This window comes from Rattus norvegicus, chromosome 3 (assembly GCF_021556685.1).
Source record: "Rattus norvegicus strain SHRSP/BbbUtx chromosome 3, alternate assembly SHRSP_T2T, whole genome shotgun sequence".
Classification (NCBI taxonomy): domain Eukaryota; kingdom Metazoa; phylum Chordata; class Mammalia; order Rodentia; family Muridae; genus Rattus; species Rattus norvegicus.
Window position 1 is genome coordinate 76,149,476 of NC_141536.1, and position 22,164 is coordinate 76,171,639.

The 22,164-nt window shown below is 41.2% G+C and overlaps 1 protein-coding gene across 4 annotated transcripts; it reads left to right on the top strand.

Moving 5' to 3' along the window:
* The first annotated feature begins 84 nt into the window (after positions 1 to 84).
* Mtch2 (mitochondrial carrier 2) lies at positions 85 to 19,714 on the top strand. 4 transcript variants are annotated; one of them, NM_001106488.3, is made up of 13 exons: positions 85 to 252; positions 2,244 to 2,328; positions 2,471 to 2,577; positions 5,734 to 5,760; positions 5,934 to 5,996; positions 7,818 to 7,875; positions 8,440 to 8,491; positions 9,701 to 9,760; positions 12,469 to 12,562; positions 13,871 to 13,918; positions 14,763 to 14,830; positions 16,676 to 16,751; positions 18,278 to 19,714. In NM_001106488.3, the coding sequence occupies exons 1-13, from the start codon at positions 166 to 168 to the stop codon at positions 18,362 to 18,364; spliced, it is 912 nt and encodes a 303-aa protein (NP_001099958.2). In that variant the 5' UTR covers positions 85 to 165; the 3' UTR covers positions 18,365 to 19,714. The 4 variants fall into 3 exon arrangements, 3 of the variants coding, with proteins under 3 accessions (NP_001099958.2, NP_001304259.1, XP_087506983.1); XR_015682744.1 differs by having other exon boundaries at positions 146 to 252; positions 12,469 to 12,891; positions 13,727 to 13,918; positions 18,278 to 18,484; XM_087650857.1 differs by having other exon boundaries at positions 146 to 230; positions 18,278 to 18,484.
* Positions 19,715 to 22,164: the final 2,450 nt, after the last annotated feature.

The window sequence follows — 22,164 nt, forward strand, 5'->3', positions numbered from 1 at the left end:
GCCTCCTCGCGAGCGCCTGCCGTTTCTTTAGGCGGGCCAGTGGGCGGGGCCTAAGCGGGCGGCGCGCCGCGGGCGGGCCAGTGAAGCCGGCGCCCCCGACACGTGATCTGGAACCGGCTGTGTCGCTTGGTGACTCCGTCTGTCCGTCCGTCCGCGGGTGCCATCATGGCGGACGCGGCCAGTCAGGTGCTCCTGGGCTCCGGTCTCACCATCCTGTCCCAGCCGCTCATGTACGTGAAAGTGCTCATCCAGGTATGAGTCGTCGCCCTTTCCTTCCCCGCCGGCGTCCTGTCAGGTCGCCACCGCCCTCTGCGCCTGTGGGTAGGCTCTGTGTCCCAGGCCTTCACCTTCTCGAGATGCTGCCCTTATCTTCCGTCAAGAACAACTTCCACGGCCTCGCGGCCCCTCTCGGAAACCTCCCAAGGCTCGCCCCAAGTAGACCCGCTCCCTTTCCGCAGCCAACTGCCAACCTGGCCTTCCCTGCCCGGTGACTCTTCTCAACTTTGTTTTTCCTTCCCTGATCCTGGCCGGTTGCCACCGAGGGCTTCCCAACCCCCTTCCTTGTCGCCCCTCTGATATTGGCATTCACCACACCTCGGCCACTCCTTTTCGGTGAAACTCGAGAGGTGAAATAACATCTAAGGACAAATTTGAAATTCTAGGAAAGCCTACATCTTACTGTTTTTATTCGATTTTTCTATTTTGCTTTCTACTTCTATTCCCATTCAGAGATTTTAACACCAGATACCCGGATATACACAAGGAGCGCATTGAGAAGTGATAATGAAGTCAGATTTCCTAAGGATCCATTGAGCGCTCTCACAGTAGCCCATGTGGTTCATGACAATGAAAATCACGTTGGTCAGAGCTGGAAATCAGTTCTATTTAAACACTTTAGCGAGTTTAAATGTACCCACGGATGTCTCTCTTAGCTCTCTTTCAAATCTTTCTAATCTGCTATAAAATATTTCTAAGGTGGTCATTTATATTCATGGGGTCAGGAGTCCTACTTTTAGCTGGTGGTAGTATTTTCAGTTGCTTTTCTAACTTTCCCTGTTATGAACAGGCCATTTTAAAGCATGTATTGAGGGTTGACATACCTCATGTATTGTCATGTTCTGGAAGGGAGCAGGCTTTAGAATCTTTGTCCTCAGTGTTTACCATTCTGAACAAAACAAAAGCAAGACTCTGGAATGTACCTTATTTTTGAATTGTTTATTCATACAAATTGTTGCCAAGTTGACAAATTTAAGTTCAGATTTTAGTGTAGATGTTGAAGTACAAAGAGCGAAATCTGTGTCTAAAACAGAATTGACAGTATTTTGCAGTACACGTATGAACCCACTACTCAATAGTTCTCAAAGGCCACTGTTTTTAGTGACATTCAGTGCTCTTGCCTCAACAATTCAAATATCCTAAATTCTCATTTCACAATATCTTGTGTGTTGCCAAGTCTCTCAGGAGGTTGATGAAATTCCCAAATACTGTTTTAAAAGTTGCATGGTAGCACTTTGAGTGAGTTCCGAGGGAGTTTGAACACAGAGGAATTGCAACAATAGAGAGCCCAAACTGCCCTGTATTTCTTTTATCTCAAGAATCCCTTTGGCACTATAATCCCTGAATATATTGTACAAATAAAATGGCAATCATTAATTTTTATGACTTTCTGTATATTGCTAATGAGTCTTACATTTAACGTGGACTTAACTTGTAATTATTTTTGTAAGTGAATTACCCAGCTGTATGCATTTGCCTTTGTTGTCTAGTTAGCCATATAGGTAGACATTTGAAGCTGGCTCAGTGAATATTTTATTTTGTTCAAGTATGAAAAATGTTGTAATAAATATTTGTCAGCCTTATCTGTAAACTAGGCTTTCCTGACACAATGGTTTCCTTGTTCTATTTTCAGTTTGATACTCTATCTTAGTTGCATGGTTTACTCTATGGGCCCAACTCAAAGGGCAAATTGGAGTTGGTTGAACCCAGTCTTAATCTATCCAAAAGAACAAAAGACCGATAAAGATGATGCTTCCCATCATTGACTTAAAAAATATAAACTGCATTTTCATTTGTAAAAATTATGTGGCTAAGGAGGTAGCTTGCTGGCATTGAGCAGGACAGTCATGGGCTCCATTTCAGCATCAAACACAGACAAAGTCGAGCCTGATTGTCTTTTTTCAAGACCTTGCAGGCAAGGTATTTGGGGTGTTGCTTAGTGTTGATGCTTTCCTTTGTTTTTAAAGGTGGGATATGAGCCTCTTCCTCCAACAATAGGACGGAATATTTTTGGGCGACAAGTATATCAGCTTCCTGGCCTCTTTTGCTATGGTAGGTGCCTTTGATTTATCTGGAATGTTTGACATTGAGGGCTAGAGTTACAAAAAGAAAATACTTAGAAGGCATGCTGCCTTGAAATTTTTTGTAACCATGTTTTTGAACTAGAACCTAAATCTCTGACTTGTGTTCTTAGCTCAGCACATTGCAAGCATCGATGGGAAGCGTGGGCTGTTCACAGGCTTAACTCCAAGACTGTGTTCAGGAGTCCTTGGAACTGTGGTCCATGGTAAAGTTTTACAGGTAAGAGGCAATCAGTTAATGTTCTCATATATTTTGGATACCTTTTATACACAGTTTATTCCACTATAAAGAGCAATTTTAAAGATAAACGTATAACCCTGGTATTTCTTTCTCTCAAAAGACATTTTCTCTTTATTGATTAACTGATTAATCAGTTAACGATTGAAGACAGGATTTCTGTGTAAAGTATAGACTTGCTTAGTTGCTTGGGCTGGTCTTGAATTTGATTTGCCTTCTGAATGCAGCAATTACAAGTGGGTACCCACATGCCAGAATGAAAACATTTTCTTGAAATACCTACTTTTAGCCAAGAAACAGGAAGTTTGTGCAGGTTGAAGTAATTGACCTTGATATATATGATTTTCTTCCTTTAAAACAAATTCTGAGGAGAAATTAGTTCCATTCACTTATACATACAGTTTGGTTTTTTTTTTTTTTTTTTTTTTTACTTTTTTACTTATTGATTTAATGTAGAGAAAGAAAGCTGATTAAAACTTTTTTGTGGAGTTATTTATTAAATTTCTAGTATTAGCTTAGTGACACATTTTCTATAAATATTGAAAAGAAGCAAGAGCTGCTGCTAGGCATAGTAGTATATGCTTGGAATCCTAGCATTTAGAGGTAGGATGAAGAGGGGTCAGGAGTTCAAGGCCTGTTCAAGTTTAAAGGTAAAAAAACTGATCAATACAGGTGGTAAAATGTCTTTGGCAACATCAGTCATAGGACTCTGTGCTACAGTGGAGTATGGTCTGAGCCCATATCCTCCTCAGGGTTCCTCTGATTGCACACTCCTTGCCCTATGCTGGATCTCTGGTCCTGGTGCTAGCTGGTAGAGGTTGGTGGCATGGAGAGTAGTCATGGCAAGAAAAGTGGTCTCAGTTATATTGGGCAGGCTGGCCAGGGCCTCCTGTAGCTTCTGCCAGGTGCTGGTCCCATTTGACTTATTTTGCTTCCAAGCACTCAAAATGGTGACATGCTGCATACTGTATGCCTCTACCCACCTGGGCTCAGACACTGGTTTGCAGAAGGGTGTTGGACATCCTACTTCAAGTACCTGAAGCTGAAGAGGTTGTAGAAGCCGTTGCTTGTCTACATGGTGAAAGGTACTTAATGGCTTAGGAACACTTCCAGAAATTTTATAAACATTAATGACTCAGCTGAAAAGAACAATTCTAGACATCTGTTTGACCACTGTTCTAATTTTTATCAGACTCCAACATCTTAAAGGCCTTCCTGGGTAGGCCTGGCTTCACCAGAACCATAGTTAGCATTTCATCACTTTGTGCCCTGCTGCGTTTCAAGGGCTGGGTTTTATATTGTATATAGTTACTGATTTGATATTCTAGGTCCTCATGACAAGAACCTAGTTTGAAGGTGCTGAGCTGAGGTCCCCTGGACACACATATGTAGGTAGCCAGTTGACATCTGTAGACCCAGATGTGCAAAGAAACTTGCACAACTGTGGACAGAAGGGAAGCAGTGGGTTGTAGGATATCTTCAAAAGGACATGTATCCAGTCTGAAGGGGAAAAACATACTCTTGGATTCTTGAACCTTTGCCCACTCTTACAGGCACGTCCCATTAGTCTTACGCCTTCTAATATCCTGCGTAACAACAGATAAAGCATTGTTGCCTACTGTAATCTCTAAGCCACAGTCTGCTGGGAGGGCTCTAGGATGGTCAGCATCATTGATTATCAGGTGTCTGTGTTGTACAAGCCTTGGGGCTGAGGAGACTTCTTGGGAGTGGGAGACGGGGTTAAGACAAAAGTCTTTCTCTGTGGTCTTGGCTGTCCTAGAGCTCCTTATGTAGTCGTGGCTAGCCTCTTCCTTTTGCCTCCTGAATGCTAGAATTAAAGGTGTATGCCACTGCATCCAGTAGTTATTCTTTTTACAAAAAAAAAAAAAAAAAAGTGTTGCCTGTTTTTTAATCTGGTAAGACTAGAAAATGAAACACAGGCATGGTTTAGCAAGCCTATAAGCCCAGTACTTGGCAGGTAGGCAGGTAGAGACAGGGGTAAAAAGTTCAAGGTCATTATTGGCTATAAGACCTGTCTCAAAAAAAGAAAGGGAAAGAGAAAAAGTAGCAAAGTAAATAATAAAGCTAATTGTCATCTACTAAGCTTGAAAATGTTGGGCCCTTTTATGTTCTAGCCCATTTTCTATTTTCTTTTTGTCCAACTCCTCAACAGGAACTCACTGCAAAGCCCTAACTGGCCTGGAATTCACTATGTAGACCAAATTGACCTCAGACTCACAAAGACCTTCCTGCCTCTGCCTTCTTGAGTGCATTTTCTATTTCTAAAATATACCAGAAGCCATATTTCTTCTTGCAATATAATCTGGGGTTTTGTAAGTCGCATTCTCTTCTCCAGAAGAGAAAAAAAGTCTTGCTTATTTTAGAAGCAGTCACAATGAGAAAAGCAGAATGATACTTAAACTGGGTATCAATTCTGTGTTCTTCACCTTGGAAAAAAAGAATCTTGCCTTAATTTGGTATTTCTGCTTTTTTCCATGAAAACACTAGCACAATGGTTTGAACAGTTTCCTATTAAATAGATATATTTAGTAAATGAGGTCCTGGGAGGGTTTAGTTGTGATAGTTAATTCTACTCTGCCACCTTGTTTTTCTTACATTACTGGGGATCAAACCAAAAGCTTAGAGTAGGGGTTAAGTGTGTATGAGGTGACTCAGTGGGTAGAGTGTGGTCTGTCATGTACAAAGCCCTGGTTCCATCCCAGCACCACATAAACTGGTGTGATAGTGTGTGACTAAAATCCCAGCACTTGGGACGTAGAAGCAGAAGCATCAGAAGTTCAAGGCCATTCTTAGCTTCTTGAGAGATTAATGTTGGCCTGGATTACATGAAGCCCTACCTCAAAAAACAAACTAGGCATGGTAGCGCCTACCTATGATGCCAAGGCGTGGATGGCTGAGGCAGAAGAATTGCCATGTGTTCAAGGTCACCCTGTGCTAAGTAACTAGATCTTCAACTTTGCAATAATGCCACCACAGAGATATGTATTTCGTTGATTAATGTGTAGTAAAAATTGGGAGTTTTTCAGAAGAAAATCAGTGCTTCTCACTTTGTCAATGCTTTCTGTAACAACACACATTGATAGTTCTAATTATCCTTCATTTCTGTGTCCTCTATAGTATTACCAGGAGTGTGAGAAACCTGAGGTATGTTGAAGCTTTCTATGTGAATCCCTGTCTCTGGCAAATTCCTGTTGCTTGACCCTTCCTCCCTAGAAGCCAAGCCAAGCCTTTTCCTTTTCACCTCAATGGTGTGGTATCTTATGGGGTGGCTTCTCTTTAAAACCATCAAGATTTCTGTCTTCGCTTTTGATTTCCAGGACTTAGGATCTGCAAATGTACAAAAAGAATATCCATCCTCCTTTGACCGAGTTATCAAAGAGGTAAGAGATAAATTTACCCTGCGTGACTGAACCAGGATTATGCATCCTGGGCTTCCAGATCTGTTCCCAAGTGAAAAGAAAATCCTCAGTTTAAATTGAGTTTCCTGTTTAATTACCCAAAAGAAGAGCATAGCCTGCTGTTGAGAATAGGTGCAACTCAGTCTGCGTTAAGGCTGAGGCAGTTGTTATCTTCTTTACGTGTGTGGGTGTTTTGCCTGTTTGTACACCTGCCTGGTACCTGCAGGCCAGAAGAGTATTTTCTTGGAACTGAAGTTAAAGAGAGTTGGGAACTGCTGTGTGGGTGCTAGGAGCCAAAATTGGGTCCTCTGGAAGAGCACTCAGGCAACTCTCCAGTCCCTAATTTTATCCTTTTTTTGTTATTTATTACTTATTTTGACAGTCTGTCTTGTCGTCCAAGCTGGCCCAAACTCAACCATCCTCCTTCCCTCAGCTTTCCTCTCCTCCCCAGTGTGGAATTTCAGGAATATACCAGCATGCCTAGCTTTGAAAGTCTTCTAGAGGGGCTGGAGAGATGGCTCAGCGGTTAAGAGCACTGACTGCTCTTCCAGAGGTCCTGAGTTCAATTCCCAGCAACCATATGGTGGCTCATGACCATCTGTAATGAGATCTGATGACCTCTTCTGGTGTGTCTGAAGAGAGGGACGTTGTACTCATATAAGTAAAAATAAATTAAAAAATTTAAGAAAAAAATCTTCTAGAATGTTGAAGACATGCAGCAAGTTTATTTTTATATTTTTATCTTTTAGTTATTTTATTGAGACAGGGTCTCATTATGTGGCCCTGGCTGGCCTGGAACTCTATATATAAGGTTGGCCTCAAACTCAGAGATCCACCTGCCTCTGTTTTCCTGAGTGCTAGAATTAAATTTTGCATGTTAGCTCTTATTTGTCCAGAGATGCTTTTGTCATATTATTCTGCAGCTGAAATGAACCTGTCACTTGTTTGTCTTCCCCATGCTTGGCTTCAGAACTACTCTAAGGCTGGAGATGTAACTTAGCTTAGATTTAATACAGATTCCTAGACTGAAAAGATAACTTTCAGTAGAAACTCTGAGGCTCCACACTTGCAGAGTTGGTGTCCCTAAGATGTTTGGCATATATCTAAAGCCTAACATCTCTCTCGTGTAGATACCAGCTTCTTTGAAACCTGTCATTGTGAGAGAAAGTAAATAATCCAAATTCATGCCTCATCTAGACATGATGCCTCAGGCTGTAATCCCAGTTACTTTGGGAGGTTGAAGCAGTATGAGCAGAACTTTAAGGCCTGCTTGGGCTGCAGAGTAAGCTCAAGGCCAGCCTAAACTGAGATAGACTGCATGAAGGAAGTAGAAAGAAGGCCAGGAATAGAGCTTGTTAGTTGAGCATTTACCTAGCGTGGGTGAGGCCCTGGTTTCAATTCCTACTACTGCCAAATGAATGGATGAATGAGTGAATGAATGCATGAATGAATAAATGAATGAATGAATGAATGCATGCATGAATGCATGCATGAGTCCAGCTCTGGTAAGTAAGTTTATTCAAACTGGTAACCTCCTCTGTTTCTTTGTCGTGCGTGTGTGCATGCCTGTGTGTGTTTTGCTTTCTGTTGTTTTTGTCTTGTGTTTAGAGTTGGGGAAAATAACAGGTTGAAATTCATGAGGGGTATAATGAAATGGCAAAATATGACATTAATTCCATTGGAGCTAGCGTCTGACTGCAAAACAGGAAAGCCCCATTGCCTAGTCCTTTGCCCTGTACTGTGTTTATAGGAATAGGAGTGGCACTTACTTAGATCTCAGAAGTGTGCTTTGATTGTTTCTAGACAACTCGAGAGATGATTGCTCGTTCTGCTGCTACCCTCATTACACATCCCTTCCACGGTATGTTTGAAGTTGATAGTGTAAAACAACCTCACTTCTTTGTTCTATAGCTTTGCTCTTTCTTGGATGTTTAGATAGCTTAGGGTGGGCATCGACTGCAGGGCTCTGCCTTCGAGTTCTTTGTTCACCTGCATCACCATCTTCTTCCAGATAGTGTCTTTAAATTAAGAAAAAGAAAGAGAGCCTGTAGAGTTATCAAAATAAATCAACATAGTTGGTATGATTTTAGTTTAATTAAAAAGAATTTGTTTTGGGGCTGGGGATTTAGCTCAGTGGTAGAGCGCTTACCTAGGAAGCGCAAGGCCCTGGGTTCGGTCCCCAGCTCCGAAAAAAAAGAACCAAAAAAAAAAAAAAAAAAAAAAAGAATTTGTTTTGCATTTATTTTGGCAGAGAAGGGGCAGGCATTCCACAGGATATGTGTGAAAGTCAGAAGACAACTGGGAATCCATTTTATTTTTCTGCTATGTAGATTCTAAGGATCAAACTCAGGTTGTAGGGCTTGTCAGCAAAATCTTTACAGCTATGCCTTACTGACTCTAAAATAGTCTCGTCTCTGTTCTACAGTGATTACTCTGAGGTCCATGGTACAGTTTATCGGCAGAGAGTCTAAGTACTGGTAAGTGTTTGGGGGTTCTCTTTTTCTTTCTTTGTTATGTGTGCACTTGCTTGTCTGTATGTGCACCACATACATTCAGTATCCATGAAGGCCAGAAGAGGTGTCAGATATCCTGGAACTGGAAACTGGAGTTAGAAACAGTTGTGAGCCCCCATTTAGGTTCTGGGAACTGACCCAGGGTCCTTTAAGACCAGCAAGTGGTCTTAAGCACCAAGCATCTTTCCAGCCTGTTCTGTTTTTCACTGTTCAAGGAAATTTGTTAAAGCAAAAAGAAAGCATTACTACTTTATACTTTTAAGGTTCTTCAGCATTTACAGAACAAATTCACACTGTTGTATCATTTAGTGCTTGTGTACCAAAAGCACTAAAATATGAGAAAATGGGCCTAGGCTAAGTTAGGAACCTAGCCAAGGACCACAGAGTACAGGGTAGGACCATTGAAACGAAATGCTCTCTGAACTGTATATTCCACACCCTGCATAGTCATGTCTCTGTCTGTTGTCTGTCTGTCTGTCTGTCTCTCTCTCTCTCATTTATTCGTTTATTTGTTTGTTTATTGATTTTTCAAGACAGGGTTTCTCTGTGTAGCCCTGGCTCTCCTGGAATTCACCTGGTAGACCAGGCTAGCCTCAAATTTACAGGGATACGGCTGCCTCTTCCTCCCAAGTGCTAAGATTGAAGGCGTTTGCCACTACCTCCTGGCTATCCCTTCACAGTTAATTGTTTCACTTTAATGTATATGGATGTTTTGCTTGATTGTATGTCTGTACCTCATGCGTGTCTGATGCACATAGAGGTCAGAAGAGAACATCAGATCCCTTGAGACTTGAATTACAGAGGGTTGTGAGCTGCCATGTGGAACATGGGAAGAGAAGCCAATGCTCTTAACCACTGAGCCATCTCTCTAGCCTTAATAGATTCATTTTTCTACTGGAATTTTAACTATTCTACAAGACTCAACCAGCGCAAAAGGAGTTATAAAATTGACTTTGTCAAAAATGATTATTAACTAAGTGTTGCGAGGTATACCTATGATCTCAGGCCTCTTTGGAAACTGCAGACGGGAGTTCAGGGTCAGCCTCTACTTAATGAATTTAGGCTGGCCTGGGTTGTATGAAACCTGTTGGTGGTGGGTGGGGAGGTGGTTACTGGAACTCCTTTCTCATAGCTCAAGTGATCTTAATGTCCTTTATCTTTATTGTTGCCTAGCGGACTGTGTGACTCCATAGTAACCATCTACCGGGAAGAAGGCATCGTAGGATTTTTTGCGTGAGTAAATGTTGAGTTTACCTGTGATTTTTGTATTAGTAGAAAAGCTTCCTTGAAAATTAGGCTATAGGTCTTTGTTTAATTTGTGGGGAAAATGTTCTCAGGGTTTACTTTATGTTAAGATGTTTACAGACATCTACTGACTTAAAAGAGATGTTTTATAAGTTGGAAATAAGGATTTTTTTTTTTAAAGCAAATTTTTTTTTTCTCATAGCTCATAGTATGACTGACCTCAAACTGAATGAGGATGACTTTGAATTCCCAATTCTTCTGCACCTCTACTTCTGGGTGCATGTGTAGAAGTCGGGACAGCTTGGGAGTCAGTTTTCTCTTTCCATGTGTGGGTTCCGGAAGTTGAATTAGAGTTGACAGGTGTGGTGACAAGAACCCTAACCTGCTGAGCCATTGCAGCAGGCCTTGTTTGTTTGTTTTGTTTTGTTTTTGAGATAGTGTCTCAGGCTCACAGAGACCGACCTGTCTCTGCCTCTCAAGTGCTGGGGTTAAAATTATTCAACACCATGTTTAATTTCTTTGCTTTTTTAGTAAATATTTGATGTTCATACCTTTTTAATACGTTTTTACAGTACAGTTAGTAAACTAATGAGAAAACTAATTTTTAAAAAGTGGAAAAACTGGGGGCTGGAGAGATGGCTCAGTGGTTAAGAGCACCGACTGCTCTTCCAGAGGTCCTGAGTTCAATGCTCAGCAACCACATGGTGGCTCACATGAGATCCAATTACAGATGGTTGTGAGCCACCATGTGGGTGCTGGGAATTGAACTCAGGACCTCTGGAAGAGCAGTCAGTGCTCTTAACCACTGAGCCATCTCTCAGCCCCCATAAATCTTTAAAAAAAAATGGAAAAGTATAAAATGCATTTTAATTACACTTGGAGAATAAGTATTTGCAAGGCTTGACTTTGGAAGAGCTTAAACTACTGTACTTGACTAACAAAAATTTATTGCCTGCAATAAAATGGTTCTCTTTTGATTGATTGATACTAGAAATCAAACATAGGTCTTTGCACATGCTCCACCACTGAGCTGTACTATTACCTCTAGATTTCTTTTTTCTTTTAATTGTTATTTTATGTATATGGATGTTTTAGTTGCATATATGTGCAGAAACCACCATGTGTGGAAGCTAGAACATGGTGTCAGAGCCCCTGGAACTTGAGTCACACATGGTTATGAACCACTATGAGGCTAGGAATTAAACCTGGGTCCTCTGGATGAGCCATCTCTCCAGCCCCTAAGTTTATTTTTTTGAATTTCATAAATATTCTGACAGGAAAGGTAGCTTATCATTAGTTTAATTTTAAATACATTATTTTTTTAAGATTATTTGTTTTATGTAAGTACACTGTACACTGCCATTGTCTTCAGCCACACCAGAAGAGGGCATCAGATCCCATTACAGATGGTTGTGAGCCACCATGTGGTTGCTGGGAATTGAACTCAGGACCTCTGGAAGAGCAGTCAGTGCTCTTAACCACTGAGCCATCTCTCCAGCCCAATTTTAAATATTTTTATTTGTGTGTGTGTGTTTCCAAGTATATGTGTCCGTGCCATGGGCATACAATGCTAGCAGAGCTCAGAAGAGAGAATCAGACCCTTTGGAACTAGAGTTACAGGCAGTTGTGAGCTACCATGGAGGTGCTGGAACTAAACTAGGATCTTTAGCAAGAACAATAAATGTTCTGAACCACTGAGCCATCTCTCCAGCTCCTAGTCTGATTTTAAAGAAAATATTGATGAGCCTGGAATATAGTTGAGTTTGTACTGTGTTTGCTTAGTATACAAGGAGCTTTGGGTTCAGCCCCATAAAACTGAGCATTCTGGACAGTGCCTATAATCCTAACACTCAAGAGGCAGAGGTAAGAGAAAGGATTAGGAGTTCGAGGTTATTCTTGGATGCATAGCAAGTTTGAGACCAGCCTTGGTTACGTGAGACAAACTTATGTGTACAATATGGAACAGTGGGAACATTACCTTGCAGAATGAAGAGCGGAGTTTAAATACCAGCTCTATCACTTATAAGCACTGACATGTAGTAAATGAATGTCAATTTTTTTTTTTTTTTAAGACACAGACATATGTTCCAGGCCTTGAACTGGCTGCATAGCAAAGGATTGCCTTGAACTCCTTCCTGCACCTCCTGCCTCTTATCTACTGAGGGCTAGAGTTAGAGGTGTGAACCACTACATCCAGTTTGTATAGTACTGGGGAGTCAAGTTTAATGCCTTGTGCTTCAAGCCCTCTTATCAACTGAGCTTTATCCCTAACCTCTGGAAACATCCTTTTGCTATATCTGTATTTGGATCATTCTCACTTGACTTTTTTTCCTCATCTTTTGCCCTGCCAAACTTGATTATCAAATAGTTTAGTAAGACCATATTAAATCTCTTCTGCAAAGCACCTTGTAAATCTTTGGCCTTCCATATTATGGTTGTTAATGGTAAAGTGTGACATTGGCTGTAGGTCAGAGGATCATAACTGACCTATATTTTTAAAAGTGGGAATAAAAGTCATTACATGTTAGCATTTAGTACAGTTTTTAACTAGACTGAACTTGAAATGTGAGTTATCCTCTGGGGTTTGATGTCTCTTCAGTCCTCTAGAATGTTTTTAATCTCTTGTTTTTGGGAAGTATTCATACTGAATAGATTGTTTCTTGATCATAACTTTTTATTTACATGTCTTCATGTAGGGGCCTCATTCCTCGCCTCCTAGGTGACATCATTTCTTTGTGGCTGTGTAACTCACTGGCTTATCTCATCAATACCTATGCACTGGACAGTGGGGTAAGTTATGACCTTGGTAAGATATGCTGGTGTGGACTTTCTTTGTATTCACTGGAAGCCATTTTAGCTATAAGAAAGATGGTAATTTATTATATGCCAGACAGAACATTATACAGTAAAAACTATTGAGATGCGTGACCATGCTATTTTCTATAGAGGGATACACTTAGAAGTTCCCTTAAGTCTGACTGAGTGTGCTCATGGATTAGCCCTGATATTGTCAGAACTTCACAATTTTTTTTCCCCGATACCTAACTTTAGAGGACACAAGATGGAGAATAGCTGTTTGGTGTATTTGAAGGTTTTCCACATCTGGGGTATTGAAAGGGGCTCCTAGGGGCTGGGGATTTAGCTCAGTGGTAGAGCGCTTACCTAGGAAGCACAAGGCCCTGGGTTCGGTCCCCAGCTCCGAAAAAAAAAAAAAAGAACCAAAAAAAAAAAAAAAAAAAAAAGAAAGGGGCTCCTAGAAATCTCTACCTGAGAGGTTTTGAGGGTCTGAGTTATCTCTTGGTGTAAAGCATAAACAAGACCTCTCATAGGCCTTTTTCTATGGAATGGAACCTGTTACCCATCACAATTTTCTTCTGTTTTTCAAATATTGAGGTGAGTACTTTTCTTTCTAGACCATCATAGTGTGATGGGAATTTGTCAGTATTGATTGATGAGGACAATCAATTTGGAAATCTTTTGATAGGGTTTCAGTATGTCAGTCATCTTGATTGACATTTTTTGGTTGGGGCATGGGAGGGGGGGGGGTCCTGACCGTGCAGCCCTGGCTGACCTGAACTTGCATCCGTCTCTCAAGTGCTGGGTATAAGGCATGCAGCACCACACCCAGCCTTGACTGCCATCCTTTTATGTTCATCATAGGTATTTTTTTTTTTTTTAAGATTTTATTTTATTGTATGAGTACACTGTGCCTTCAGACACACCAGAAGAGGGCATCAGATCTCATTACAGATGGTTGTGAGCCACCATGTGGTTGCTGGGATTTGAACTCAGGACCTCAGGAAGAGCAGTCGGTGCTCTTAACCACTGAGCCATCTCTCCAGTCCCCTCATCATAGGTATTTTGTTTTATTCTTTTTTTTTTTCGGAGCTGGGGACCGAACCCAGGGCCTTGTGCTTCCTAGGTAAGCGCTCTACCACTGAGCTAAATCCCCAGCCCCATTTTGTTTTATTCTTAAACTTCATTTTCATGCTATCAGGCTGATAATTAGAAATGCAACCTATTGGTGTGTTTGTGACTTTTAACTTACTATCTGATTTTGTATGATTCATTCTGATAGAAGCTTTTTTCCTGTTTTAGGTCTCTACCATGAATGAAATGAAAAGTTATTCCCAAGCTGTCACAGGAGTGAGTTTCTTAATTTTCTAGGAACAGTTGTTTTTTTATATTTTGCTTTCCTTAAAAAATCTAACCTGTTCGATCACAGTTTTAAAGTTGCTAGATGTCTCCCTGGAAATGTCCATCAAATTCATTACTCTTTGTTAACGGTAATAATACAGTTGCTACCTCACAGCAGTATTTACCCCAAGTGGTTTTTGTGTTATTCAGCTTTCATGGGGGAGTAGGGACAGCAGCACACTGTATCTTTCACATCGCACTTAGAGAGCTGCACCCTTTATACTCACACATTTATTTTGTGTTGTGGGAGCCAGTGCAGGCATGTAAGAGCCACGGTGAGAGGACTTTGGGGAGTCAGCTCTCTGTACAGTATGTGGGTTCTGAGGATTGAACTCAGGTCATCAGCTGGGCACCAAGTACTTTCCTTGTAACTCAGCCATCCCATCTGCCTTAGAAAACTGCATCAGCCTCCTATGTAGTGAAATGGACAGCACTAATCAGCACACCAGCTAGGGCTTCTAAGGCACTTCTTTGAGAGAATGCTCATATTTTCTTTATTTGTATTAGTTTAAGGCTTTTTCTCTTCAATAAGTAGATCGCTTTTATTTAACTGAGACCCCAATTCTAGGATAAGAATAACCTTCTGGCGTTTTGACAAATGTTAACTATAGAAGTATATTGGAGCAAAAGAAGCACCTTTAGCTGAGACTATATAAAAGCATTCCGAGGTTGCTGAGGATGCAAGACTGCCGTCGGAATGCTGGGGCATTATAGCACTAGGCCTTTGAGGAAAGGAGAGTGGCAAAGTTGACTGAGAATGATGTGGTAACTTAGCTGTCTTGTTGTTTTGCAGTTCTTTGCCAGTATGTTGACATATCCCTTTGTGCTTGTATCTAATCTTATGGCTGTTAACAACTGTGGGTAAGTACTTTGGTTTTTTTGGCTGGTGCTTATACATGTTTGCATATGGAAGCTAGAAGTAAATGTGTGCTACAATTATTATGTTTATGCATACCTGTCTAAGGGGGGTTGTGCAAATGAGTGCAAGTGCACCAGAAAGCCAGAAGGATGTCAGATTCCCTACAGCTGGAGGTACAGGTGGTTGTAAGCCATCTGAAATGGGTGCTGGGAACTGACTTCAGGTCCTCTGGAAGAGCACACACCTAAGCCATCTCTCCAGTCATCAGATTCTGTTTTTAAGAAGCTACTTCCTATCTTTTTGGAGTATAGGAACTATTCATAAAATGTAAAGTGTGTGGATACATGCACATGTGCATACATAGTGTATGTGTGGATACACATTGTATTGTGCGTTTTGGGAGAGGTGTATGTGTGGAGGCCAGAGGTCAATGTCTAATGTCATTCCTCAGGTGCCATTCACCTTGTTTTTTAAGACAAGTTCTTTCATTGGTTGGTCTAGAACTCTCAAATTCATCTAGGTTAGCTGGCCAGTGAGCCCCAGGGATTTGACTGTCTCCACCTGTACAGCCCTGGGATATGTTAGCGCATACCATTGATTTCCAATTTGCAGATGTCAAGTGGGTCTACCACATCAGCAGGATTGTTGCTTCTTGAATTAACTCCGAACTCTGTTCTATAGTCATCTGTGGTATCTTGTGCCTTAGTCCTAGTAATTGGGAGGTGGAGGCAGGAAGACAAAGATCAAAGCTAAACTTGGATGTATAGCAAGTTTAAGGCCAAAATATGCTGCATAAGATACTGTGTCAGAAAAAACAAAAATGGGCCTAGAGAGATGGCTCAGTGGAAAAGAGCACATACTCTCTTTCAGAGGACCTGAGTTCTGTTCCCACCACCCACATCAGGTGGCTCACAATTGCCTGTAACTCCAGCTCCAAGGGATGCAACGCCCTGTCCTGGTTTCTATGGGCACCACCACATAACTAAAAATAAGGTCTTGAACAAGAAACCCTTTAAACCTGTTCTAATATCTGACTTAATATGTCTTTAGGCATGATCCTGTTTTTACAAGAAATTTACAAGAAATAGCTACATGGAATTACTAGTTCATGTTTGACCAACATTGTTATTTTCTGATTTTTAGAGCAGTCTCTATGTTTTAGCCTAGCACATACTTTAAAATTAGTTAAATAGCTGATCCTGATAATGAGCATCTTAAATCCTAATACTCAGGAGGCAGAGGCAAGTGGATCTGAGTTAGAGGCCAGCCAAGGTCAGTCAGACCGTGCAACTCAAGATCCTTGGTCTCTGTGACCCTCTTTTGGCCTCCAGGAAGGCACATTTGCGCAGACATTCATGCAGGCAAAACAACCGTACACATAATTTTTTTAAAAATGAGTTAAAGGATTGATTATGGGTTGTATTCAGGTAAGAGAGTGTAGTCACCAGTGTTTATATCTGTTATCATATCTAGATTCTTTATGAAGAAAATTCCCAGGTGGTTAGACATGTAGTTGTTTATTTATCCACTAATGGGAAATCTAAATGTATCAAAAAATAAAACCAAGTTATGATTCTGGCAAAGAATCCAGTAGGGATGAGGGGTTGCAGATAGAGATGGGAAGGAAATAAGAGGTGTGAGGGAGAGAGTAGTAGAATACATCCTACACATGTGTGAATTGTCAGATAACAAAATTAATGAAGTTTCTGTTTGTTGACTTGAAACCTAACTATAGGATGGTTGATCTTTCTTCTGGTGTGATTTGTCTCATTAAAACTATCTCTCAGGGAACCTATGCTGGAATTTTGCCAAAAATCTGTTGATGATGTAAATGTTTTCAATTTCAGGCTTGCTGGTGGATCTCCTCCTTACTCCCCAATATATACTTCTTGGATAGATTGCTGGTGCATGCTACAAAAAGCGGTATTTATCTCTTGTGTTTGTTTTTGTTCTCTTAAATTACCAGCTGGAGTAAAGAAGTAAAATCCCTACATGTTAACCACAAGCTATTTGAATGACAGGATGAAAGTTACAAATAGAATCCAGAAAGATAATTTTCCTAGTTATTTAAGTAATAACCTGATTTCAAACTCGTTTCCAAACTCGCTCTTATTTTAGTGCCGAGGATTGAATCCAGGACCTCACATAGGCTGAGCACATGCTCTGCACTGAACTCAGCCCAGCAGACTTGTCTTTCTGTAACTCCTGAGAACCTCTTATGTACTACTTTTCCCACAGTTAGATGTGAAGTCTGAAAATAAGACATTATCTACTTGACAAAAGTTTGTCAAAGTGATACCTACAGAACTAGCTGCTTGCTTCCTGTTTTGTTAGTGGACGAGTTTGTCAAAGCTTTAGTTTATGGTTACTGCTGCGAGTTACATCATTGACCAAATATTTTTTGATCAATCTAGACAAAGTTTTAGTAGGCACTAAGATAATGGATAGGCTGTCCACTAACTTTAGCATGGGATCACATAAAATGGCCATCAGTTTACATATAGTTTTGAGTGGCAAGCACTTTTTAAAGGATTGCAGAGAAAGGATATAAAGAAGGTCTTTGTTGCATTACTTCAGAGTCCAGGATACAGATGAGAAAGGCTTTGTTTACAGAACTCAGGCTCTCCCAGACTAGACTCTGATGAAAAGGTCCAGTTGTTACTATGGTTACTTTGCTCACTGCTCATGCTAGCTGAATCCAAGCTAGACTCTTTGAATGAGTTCAGTACCATTGATGTCATGGGTTTCCTTCTGAGTTTTACACCCCTTTCTTGTTTTAATTTGGTCTGGTGCTGTTATTATTTTGTTTTGGTTTTGTTTCCTGGAGTGCTAGGGATCAAACCCAGAGCCTTGCAAATAATAGGCAAGGGCTCTGCCACGGTGCTACCTCTCCATGACTGTTTTTCAGTTTCTTTTTGTAGTGCTGGTCATTGAACCCAGCTGGGGTCTTGCACATGTGTGGGAAACACTTCAGCCCTTCTCCAGACCAGATTTTAACTGTTTTATAAGACAGTCTCCTACTGCAGTTCCCATTTCTAAGTAATGCCCTGTTGTAGGAGGAAAGAACATAGAAAAATGGAATAAGGTGCCAGAGAAACCTTATCTGAGAAACCATTGATTCTGTATGTGCTTAGAAAAGCAGCAAAGTTTTATTAGTCATCTGTGATATATCAGATACATGCTTAGCATTTTCCACGACATTCCTGCAAAGCCTGTGAAGATCTGGGTTACTCATATCTTACTCAAACAACAGTGTTTCATACATGAAGGAGCTGATATAAGAGGTACTTGGTGAAAATTCTGTAACACAGCCTTCCTGGTGGGTCCAGTCTTATCGTAGTCATTTCAGTCACATCTCCTAGAAACCTGTCCAGCTCTAAGTGCTGGTTTAGATTGGCCGTGTTCATCTTCATGCTAGACTTTATATTTCTGTTTCTTTTCTTTTCCAGGGAAATATGAGCCGAGGAAACAGCTTGTTTTTCCGGAAGGTTCCTTGTGGGAAGACTTACTATTGTGACCTGAGAATGTTAATTTGAAGATGTGGAGCAGGGACAGTGACATTTCTATAGTCCCAATGCACAGAATTATGGGAGAGAATGTTGATTTCTATACAGTGGCACGCTTTTTTAATAATCATTTAATCTTGGGAAAATGGAGGTGATTGGTGTCTGCTTTTTTGTTCTTTTTCCTAGCACAACATCATTTACCACTAGTGTTCCCCAGTAGTTATTTGAAGTGGGGCATTTATTTCTCCAAATTCTTGTTTTAAACAGAAAACAGACGTATTTTCCTAAATATTAAGCAGGTTGTCATGTAGATTTGAGTCAGGTTTGTCAAATGAAGAATAGAATTCCAATTAGAAGGAACTAATTCCATAAGAGTTGATAAATTAAGAAAGGATACCATGTGGGAGTTTATGATTACCTGAGTACATAGATGCTAGAAAGTCAACAGCAACCAGCAGTCTACCTCCCACCATGTTTCCAAGCAGTTGACCCATCTTATCTCTTAATGCTGCTGAGTAACTGTAGCTGTATGCCTTCTGTTACTATAGAAGAGAAAGTTGTCACCACCAACAGAAAGGTCAGTTACACAGGCTTAAGCAAGATTTGGGGAGAAAATATGATGGCCTTTCACTCCAAAGAAGCTCTTGACTTCTTGTAGCACAAGAAGCAAACACCGTAGCACAACAGTAGCCCCTCAGTGCTCAGTGCCCTCCAGCCTCTAAGGTCTGTCTTCACTGCGATTCCATTACTATAAGCTCCTGCTCCTAAGCATTTGTTTCCTTTTTGTTACTGCAGAAGGTGAGTAGTTTGTTTTCATTTGTGATGATGCCCTTGAAAAGTGTATCTGTACCTCCTTATCTGGTGACCAGGTTCCTAGGATATTGTCCAGCTCGCATGTCAGACCCTCAGTGAGGCTTGTTAAAAACACTTACTGGAGGAAAATTCACTTTACAATGAAAATTCTCAACTCAGGCATTGAGATTCTATTCACTCAGGCCTTTTAACGTCAGGTTAAAATGCTCGTAAGATGAGAAAGCCCTAAGGTGTCAATTGTTTAAGTAAATTCACTGGTACTTTGCCAAATGAGTAAGCACTGACTTTGCTGCTTTTAGACTTCTGTCAATGCAGCAGAGGCCATGATGTTAGGTAGTGTGAGCGAGCAGGGTCTTCTGCTCAGGGTTAGGGAGGGATGCAACCAGAAGCTCATAAGTAGCTTAGTTTGAAATGTCTTTGATGTCAAAAGTACTTTGTCTCAAAAGTAATGTAAATTTTATATTCTATTCAATACTATCTGCATCTGTTTTAATATAAAACATGTTTTGCATTACCTACTCTTTTCTCCCAAAAAAAGGTCAAGTAAAAATGATCTAGGAAAATGCACCATGTTTATCCTGCTGCTTCTGTGTACACACACTCCCCTGTTCTGAGAACATAGCTGACTGTGAGAACCAGGCCACCACCAGAGGGCAGCAGGACTTTGGTTTTGCCTATGCATTTTGGCCTGCTGTATTTGCCATGGTTTAGAATTACTCAGTGAAAATAGTCTCATTTGTAGAGCTAAGGTGTGACTTAGTGGTAGAGCACTTACCTAACAAGCGAGTAACAGGGTTCTATCTACAGATCAGAAAAATGGGGACAGTGTTACAAACCAAAATCAGGGAGATACAGACAGGGAGTTCAGGAGTTCACAGATCATCATCCATTACATAGCAAGTTTGAAGCTAACCTAGACTATATAAAAATGCTATATCAAAAAAAAATACAGGCTGGAGAGATGGCTCAGTGGTTAAGAGCACTGACTGTTCATCCAGAGGTCCTAAGTTCAAATCTCAGCAACCACATGGTGGCTCACAACCATCTGTAATAGGATCTGATGCCTTCTTCTGGTGTGTCTGAAGATAGCTACAGTGTGCTTTTATATTATACATAAATGGCTAAATCTTTAAAAACAAAACAAATACTAGCTGAGTGTGGCGGTACATGCCTTTAATCCCAGCCCTTGGAAGGCAGAGGCAGGCGGATCTACATAGTGAGCTGTAGGCCAACCAAGGTTCTATAGCTTAGGTTGCCTTTGACTTCCTGATATTCCCATGTTGGAATCACAGGCCTGGGCACAGCTGGTTTAAAAATGGCCTAGCTTAGTTTAGCTGAGACAGGGTCTTGCTGTGTAGGCAATGCTGACCTCAGCCTCCCATTTGCTGGGATTATAAATCTGACAGACATGGTGCTCAGCTCCCTATTGGGATTTCTAGAAAAACTAACTGGAGTGGGCTGGAGAAACAGCAGCAGTTAAGACTCACGGTTTCAGGGGACCTGAGTTCACTTTGCCAGTATTCAGACTAGGTGGCCCAAAACTGTCCCTTAACTCCAGTTCCAGAGGCCCTGCCTTCAAATTTAAGACATCATCTCCCTCTGCTTTTAGAATGCTGGAATTGAAGGTCTTTGTCACAACACCTGGCCCATTTCTTTCTTTTTTTTTTAAGGCTATATTTTTCTAGAGGAGATGAGAATGTTACCTTCTACCAGTTATGCCTACATGACTTTTCTTCATCCACATGTTGGCAAAAGAGAAATCTTAAGGGCCTAGCAGTGTCTATGTGTTAAAAATCTCTTGTCTACAACCATTTAAGTACAATTTGTATTAAAACATACGTTCTGGAATAAACTTGCCACACTCTGAAGAACATCTTCAAATAGATTCTGATTACAGCAAATAGATTCTAGTTACAGCAAAATATAGGCAGAGAACAGAGACTTAGAGGACAGCAAGACAAAGGACAAGGCAGTTGTGCGTGAGCAGGGTTGCGAAGGTACAAACTGACACTAAGCCTCCAACTCTGCGATTGAAACTTTGTGGCATCACCTCTGACTCAGAAAGGCAGCCAAAAGAATTCCCTAGAAAAGCCAGGTTTCCATGGAAAATGTGTCAGGCACTGCATCTGCTTCAGAGTAACAGGAAGTGGCAAAGGTAGGTAAGGACAAGACCCAGAATTGCATGTTCTCTATCCAGTCTGGGACCCTTGCCTTCCTGGTGGCAGAACTGAGAATGTCTTAACTAAAAACAAAGGAGAGGGGCGAGAATGGGAACAGCCACACTTTGTTCTGCTCGCTTTCCCCTGCAATCCAATATTGGCCTCTCCTCCCCCCGAGGAATCAACACTTGGGGGTTAGAAGTGCCCCTGCTTCCTTGTCAGTGAATAGGTAGGAGAGTTGAGGGCTCTGGGAAGCAGAAGACAGAAGGCCTGTTTGCTGTCCCCTGAGAGACACAAATGATAAGATCATGAAAAACCTAGACAGCTCATCAGGTAAAGATGTCTGATGGCAAGCATGCGTGCTCCATACACGTACAGAATAAAGGAGTGTTGGATTAGCTGAAACCATCCGTAAACCAGCAAGGCTTAGTGCACTCACTGAGCTGTGCTGCAACACTGCTGACTGCTGGCAGAGTGGTATGAGCACTGTGGAGTCACCAAGAGGGGTCGTTCATATCTAGCTGGACAGTCATTAAAGATTGACATTGGCCTCTTCAATCTTTAAGTTGTGTGCTCATGCAGCTGGAGATGGGGAGGTCTGCTAAGGCCATGGATGCAGATAGAAGCCAAAGGACAACCTGTAGGAGTCTGTTCTCTACTTCAGAGATTAATCTCCAGTCACCAGGTTTGGCAGCAAGTGCCTATACCAAGTCTCTGAGTTGTTCTTAAGAATAGTGAGGCACTGGGAGGCAGGATGGTGAAATGGGAGCAGTTTCTAGCTCTCGCCAGCTGTGAAATTTTAGTTAAGTTACTTGTGTTTCTTGCTGGGTTGGTTTGGCTTTGATTTTATGGGGCTGT

Excerpts from the sequence above, each read along its gene's own strand:
- Mtch2 (NM_001106488.3), top strand. The coding sequence starts at position 166 with ATGGCGGACGCGGCCAGTCAGGTGCTCCTGGGCTCCGGTCTCACCATC. Across the intron at positions 7,876-8,439 it reads CATTACACATCCCTTCCACG|TGATTACTCTGAGGTCCATG; the intron begins GTATGTTTGAAG and ends TCTGTTCTACAG. Across the intron at positions 12,563-13,870 it reads CCTATGCACTGGACAGTGGG|GTCTCTACCATGAATGAAAT; the intron begins GTAAGTTATGAC and ends TTCCTGTTTTAG.